This window comes from Aspergillus caelatus (genome assembly GCF_009193585.1).
Source record: "Aspergillus caelatus strain CBS 763.97 unplaced genomic scaffold BDV27scaffold_492, whole genome shotgun sequence".
NCBI lineage: Eukaryota > Fungi > Ascomycota > Eurotiomycetes > Eurotiales > Aspergillaceae > Aspergillus > Aspergillus caelatus.
The window spans coordinates 1-5,933 of NW_022475755.1; the positions used below are offsets into that span (position 1 = coordinate 1).

General features: G+C 47.9%; 1 protein-coding gene across 1 annotated transcript; it reads left to right on the forward strand.

The window, feature by feature from the left end:
* Positions 1–462: 462 nt before the first annotated feature.
* BDV27DRAFT_151440 (uncharacterized protein) lies at positions 463–5,686 on the forward strand (the record flags this gene model as incomplete). The annotated part of the gene is made up of 8 exons (XM_032071359.1): positions 463–732; positions 804–887; positions 949–1,667; positions 1,735–1,774; positions 2,375–3,234; positions 3,268–4,804; positions 4,871–5,250; positions 5,356–5,686. The coding sequence occupies 8 exons, from the start codon at positions 463–465 to the stop codon at positions 5,684–5,686; spliced, it is 4,221 nt and encodes a 1,406-aa protein (XP_031920375.1).
* Between the last annotated feature and the right edge of the window lie 247 nt (positions 5,687–5,933).

A 5,933-nucleotide genomic window follows, 5' to 3' on the forward strand; every position in this document is an offset into this window, starting at 1 on the left:
CTGAACGTGTGGTGGTGGTGGTGGTGGTGGTGGTGGTGGTCCTTAGGACCTGACACAACGAATGTAAACAAGAGGGAAACAAGAAATACGGTGAGCCTCAATAGACAGGCTGGTACGGTTCCTGTTTGGAAAGTTTACGGGCCGTTCAGCCCTACAGGGCCAAAGTGTCATTCTATCACTGGTTGCCTTGTCCGTCCCGTCCCCACCCTCCAGAGCCTGAGCGTGAAGCTTCATCTCTAGGCATCCACATTTCTACCAATCAAAGTTCCCGCACTGGTAATATACGGTATTGACAAGAACGTACCAAGTAAGGTATGGAACACACCCCCTCCGGGTATTATTGTTTCTTTGAAGGGGGGCAGAGAGAAGCGTCCGATATGGAATGTCTTCCCTATTAACTGAAAGTCAATTAATTCCATCCTCCCCCTGTGGATATTCTCCCTCCTCAACTGCATCCTTATCATGGCTGGTGCTGTCCAGAAAAATGCCTGGCACGCCATCCGGGTTACTCTTTTCTCGAGCTACGCAAATGTGATGCTGGTTTTTGTCTTCCTGGGCATTCTATCCGGTGCTCGAGGATGGGATCCATCAGCTGTGTTTATGCTGAACTTCTTAGCCATTTTCCCTCTGGCTTCTTTGCTTTCCTTTGCAACCGAAGAGTTGTCTAAAAGTGTGGGACAGACGGTGGGAGGATTGATCAATGCGACCTTCGGAAATGCGGTAGAGATGATCGTGAGCTCACCTTTCTTTCCCGTTACTCAACATTTAGCCACGGTCGCTAACCACACCGGTCAATTGTTCAGGTGGGAATCACTGCCGTAACTCAGGGGGAGATCAACATTGTTCAATCGAGTATGGTTGGCAGTATTCTTTCCGGAACTCTTCTGGTAAGGGATATAAAGTCGGACTGAGGTTTTAGTTGATCCACTTACTCGGATTCTCTTACAGGTTCTAGGATGCTGCTTCCTAGGTGGAGGATATGGGAAAGAGACGCTATCCTTCAACATCGATGTCACTCAAATCATGTCGTCTTTGATGATCGTTGCCTCCACCTCGCTCATCATCCCCTCCGCTTTATACTCGACTACTCTCGCCGAACTACCCGAGGGAGACGATTATATCCTCACCCTATCCCATATCACCTCGATTTTCCTACTCATTTTTTACTTGGTCTATCTTTATTTCCAGCTGAAAAGCCACGCCCATCTTTTCGCTAGCACCGAGGAGGAATCGGAAGAAAAGCGCGAATTAGAACCCCTTCCCGCTAGTATAATTCTGATCCTTGCAACCCTCGGAGTCACCGTCTGTTCCGATTACTTGGTAGAAGGCGTAGACGGGTTTGTGGAGGTATACGGGGTCAGTCGGGCTTTCTTGGGGATGATTGTCGTCCCCATTGTCGGCAATGCGGGCGAATTTGCTATCACGGTGAATGCCGCCATGGGCGGCAAGTTAGATCTCGCCATTGGAGTCATTGTGGGAAGCACGCTTCAGATTGCACTCTTTGTGACCCCGTTCCTGGTGATTTGTGGATGGGTTCTTGGGCAGCCGATGTCTCTGCGGTTCAATACTTTCGAAACCGCTTGCTTCTCCCTTGCTGTGGTGGTGATGAACTGCTTGACTCGAGAGGGGAAGTCGAATTACTTCGAAGGATTATTACTGATTGGGACGTAAGTATTTTCCCTCTTTGCTTCTTTTGGGGAGGATCGTCTGTCTAACCCGACCGTCGGTGCCTAGGTATTTGATCATCGCGATCGCATTTTACGTACATCCGGATGTGACCGATCATCTTGCAATTGCCTGAAAGATGTGATAGGATTATACTGAAAGTATATAACGGAATTATCATTAATCTTCGCATTGCGTTTACTCGGTATGTAGATAGATAGATATATACAGCGAGTAAACAATAGACCCGTGGTTTACTCAGCCTTATTAGGCCTCCGTCTTCAAGGTGGGGTGGGGGTAAAACTCAGTACTGGAATACGTACTCCGTACAATACATGAAAAAAGGTAAATTAGATGGAGTTCACTGGGATTCCTTGGCTGCCTTCCCCGTTAGGAAGATTCCACTGCCACAGTGAACGCTATGTCTTTCGCTCCTCAACTTATATTCTCCTTGTTCTAGCTTTTCTTTTTCCCCATCATTGAATAACCCCGAAAACCTTCAGGAATCTCACCATAATATTTCCCCAACCGACCATGGTCTCTCCAGTCGAAGTCTAGACATTCCCTCACGATAAGTTCAGGGATGATTACTACCATATCGATAACAATCTCGGAATCCACGGTGGCATTCCACGCAGTCAACCATCATGGTACGCGCAATACCTTCCTCGATCAATATGGATTAGTGGATTAATATCAATGGAGTCAGAAACACTTGAATGACAAACCAGATGCCAATACAAGCGACCCTACGATCTTTGACTGCCCCAGAAGCACGTTCGATATCACGGTAGAGCAACTCAGTGAACTCATAGAGTCTAGAAGTCTAGAGACCTTCCACGCGTTAGGAGGTCTTGCCGGGTTAGAAAAAGGGCTGCGGACTGACCGAAACAGTGGACTGAGTGTCGATGAATCAACGATTGCGGACTCTGTCGAAACAACGGAAATTGCGACAGGACAACATAATGCGCGCTTTACAGACAGGACAAAGGCCTTCGGGAATAATCATCTTCCAGTGAAGAAACAGCCGAGCATTTTCCAGCTCATGTGGATGGCATACAATGACCATGTTCTGTTCTTTTTAACTGGAGCGGCAATTGTCTCTTTAGCGCTTGGCTTGTACCAGACACTTGCGACTAAGCACTCAGCTCGCAATCCGCCCGTTGAATGGGTGGAAGGGGTCTCGATCCTCGTTGCCATCATTGTCATTGTTCTTGTCGGCGCCGCGAATGATTTTCAGAAGCAAATCAAGTTTCAAAAATTGAACAAGAAGAAGTTAGATCGCAACGTGACGGTCGTTCGATCCGGTCACGCTCGTGAAGTCCCGATCTCTGACCTAGTTGTGGGAGATGTTGTACATGTGGAGCCCGGGGATGTAATCCCAGCGGATGGGGTTCTAATCCAGGGTTACCATGTCAGATGTGATGAGGCGTCCGCCACCGGCGAATCTGATCTCCTACGAAAACACTCTGGAGATGAAGTTATCGATGCGATTCGAAGGAACAATGATACTCAAAGCTTAGACCCTTTCATAATATCCGGGTCAAGTGTAGCTGAAGGGGTCGGGTCGTACTTGGTGGTTGCGACTGGCATCAATTCTAGTTATGGCAAGATTCTCCTCACACTAAATGATGATCCTGGCTTTACACCTTTGCAAACACGGCTCAATGTGTTGGCGAAGTACATCGCCAATTTTGGTGGGTTGGCAGCCCTTGTTCTATTTATCATCCTCTTTATCAAATTCCTCGCCAGCCTTCCTCACAGTAGTCTAACACCAGCGGAAAAGGGACAACAGTTTCTGGATCTCTTTATCATCTCACTCACTGTCGTGGTGATTGCAGTCCCAGAGGGTCTTCCGCTGACTGTGACCCTTGCACTGGCTTTTGCAACCACAAGGATGCTCAAAGATCATAACCTAGTCCGCATGTTGAGGGCCTGCGAAACCATGGGGAATGCGACAGATATATGCTCGGACAAGACCGGGACACTGACCCAGAATAAGATGACGGTCGTCGCTGGGGTGATTGGCACTACCGGCAAGTTCGTTGATCCACAACAGGTAGACAACAATACCACGGATCCGTCCACCAGCCCAACTACCAGCGACTACACTCGGTGTCTGGCGCCTGACACTCGGTCACTTCTCAGGCAATCCATTTCACTCAACTCTACCGCATTTGAAAGTGCCGAAGCAGGTATCAAGTCATATGTGGGTTCTAAAACAGAAGCTGCCCTCTTAACATTCGCTCGAGATCATCTAGGAATGAGCCAACTTGATGATGAACGTTCAAATGCGAAAATTGTAGAAGTGTTTCCGTTCGAAAATGCTCGCCAATGTATGGTCACAGTTGCTCAACTGGAAAACGGCAAGTATCGTGCATATGTGAAAGGGGCCCCAGAGGTGCTGCTTGACAAGTGTACCGAAGCAATTGAAGACCCAAGCAAGGGGCTCTCCACACGACCGATCAACGCAGACATGGCCCAGGGCCTGCGCCAGATAATCGCCAATTATGCCGGCCGGTCCTTGAGAACAATTATCGTGTTGTTCCGTGACTTCGATGTATGGCCTCCCCTTGGTGAACTGGATGATCAGGTTGAAGAATTAAAGATAGAAAACATTCTCCAAGGTCTTACTTTCCTCAGCGTCATGGGTATTCGAGACCCTCTCCGAAACGGTGCTCGGGACGCCGTGCGGTCTTGCCATAAAGCTGGTGTGGCCGTTCGTATCGTGACGGGTGATAACCTTTTGACAGCCAAAGCTATTGCTGAAGAATGTGGTATTCTCACAAACCCAGAAGATGTTACGATGGAAGGCCGAGAGTTTCGTCAGCTTGGCGACTCACAACAGCTCGAGGTCATTCCACGTCTCAAAGTCCTAGCGAGATCTAGCCCGGAAGACAAGAGAACATTGGTTCGTAGATTGAAAGAAATGGGAAGAACTGTCGCTGTCACCGGTGATGGAACGAATGATGCCCCTGCTCTGACTGCAGCCGATGTTGGATTTTCCATGGGCGTCTCCGGAACTGAAGTCGCGCGCGAAGCCTCATCAATTGTCCTCATGGATGATAACTTCAGCTCGATTGTGAGAGCAATCATGTGGGGTCGAGCTGTCTCCGATGCCGTCAAGAAATTTCTGCAGGTAAAATCGTAAACCCAATCCCTCCATTAAGAAACGACTGTGTTGCTAACCATCTCATGACCGCAGTTCCAAATAACCATCACATTCACCTCTGTCGGACTCGCTTTCGTCTCATCCGTGGCCAGTTCCAATGAACAGTCGGTTCTTACTGCTGTACAGCTCATGTGGGTAAATCTGTTCCAAGACACGTTAGCAGCCCTGGCACTGGCCACCGACCCTCCATCGCGCAAAGTATTAGACCGGAAGCCGGAACCGAGATCGGCTCCTTTAATCACAATCCCAATGTGGAAGATGATCATAGGGCAATCAATCTACCAACTAGCGGTGACTCTTGTCCTTCACTTTGCGGGAAGCAGTATCTTCTCCTATACACCTGACGACAAGGATGGGCTCCAGACAGCGGTATTTAATACATACGTTTGGATGCAGATTTTTAATATGTATAAGTACGTTACACCATACTCTATCAGCAGTGTATCCAACTCCACACCCCCAGCTTTACCTTGAAGCCCTAGTGCAAAGTATATTGTTTCCAAACTAATCAACCACAGCAACCGCCAACTCGAAAACAGCATTAACCTTCTCGAGGGCGTATCCCGAAACTGGCTATTCATATGTGTGACTCTCCTAATGATGGGCTGCCAAATCCTAATCATTTTTGTCGGCGGCCGTGTCTTCTCCGTCGTCAGACTTACCGGTACACAGTGGGCTTACTCGCTTGTTTTGGGGGCTCTATCCATCTTGGTCGGCTTCGTTATTAGACTCGTACCGGATGAACCAGTTGAATGGGTCTTTGATGTGTTGGGGGGTACCTGGTCGTTCATCGTTTTGAAGTTGAAGGTCATGCGGAGAAGAAGGGATGACGATGATGTTAGTGCTTGAGTGATAAAAAGTCACAACTGGAAAAGGGCTTCTATATATACAGAATTTAATGTATAAAACACAATTATATTGTATTTTCATGTTGGTATTTCTGGGTTTACAAAATAAGGTATTTCCCGGCATGCATTTGAGGACTGGTCTTTCCTACTAGACTATATGGGTGAAGGAAGCACTCCTGCAGATCTGTTAGATATACCAATCTGGACAAAGGATAATAGAAGAGGCGACATTGTCTCGGCCAGGTCAT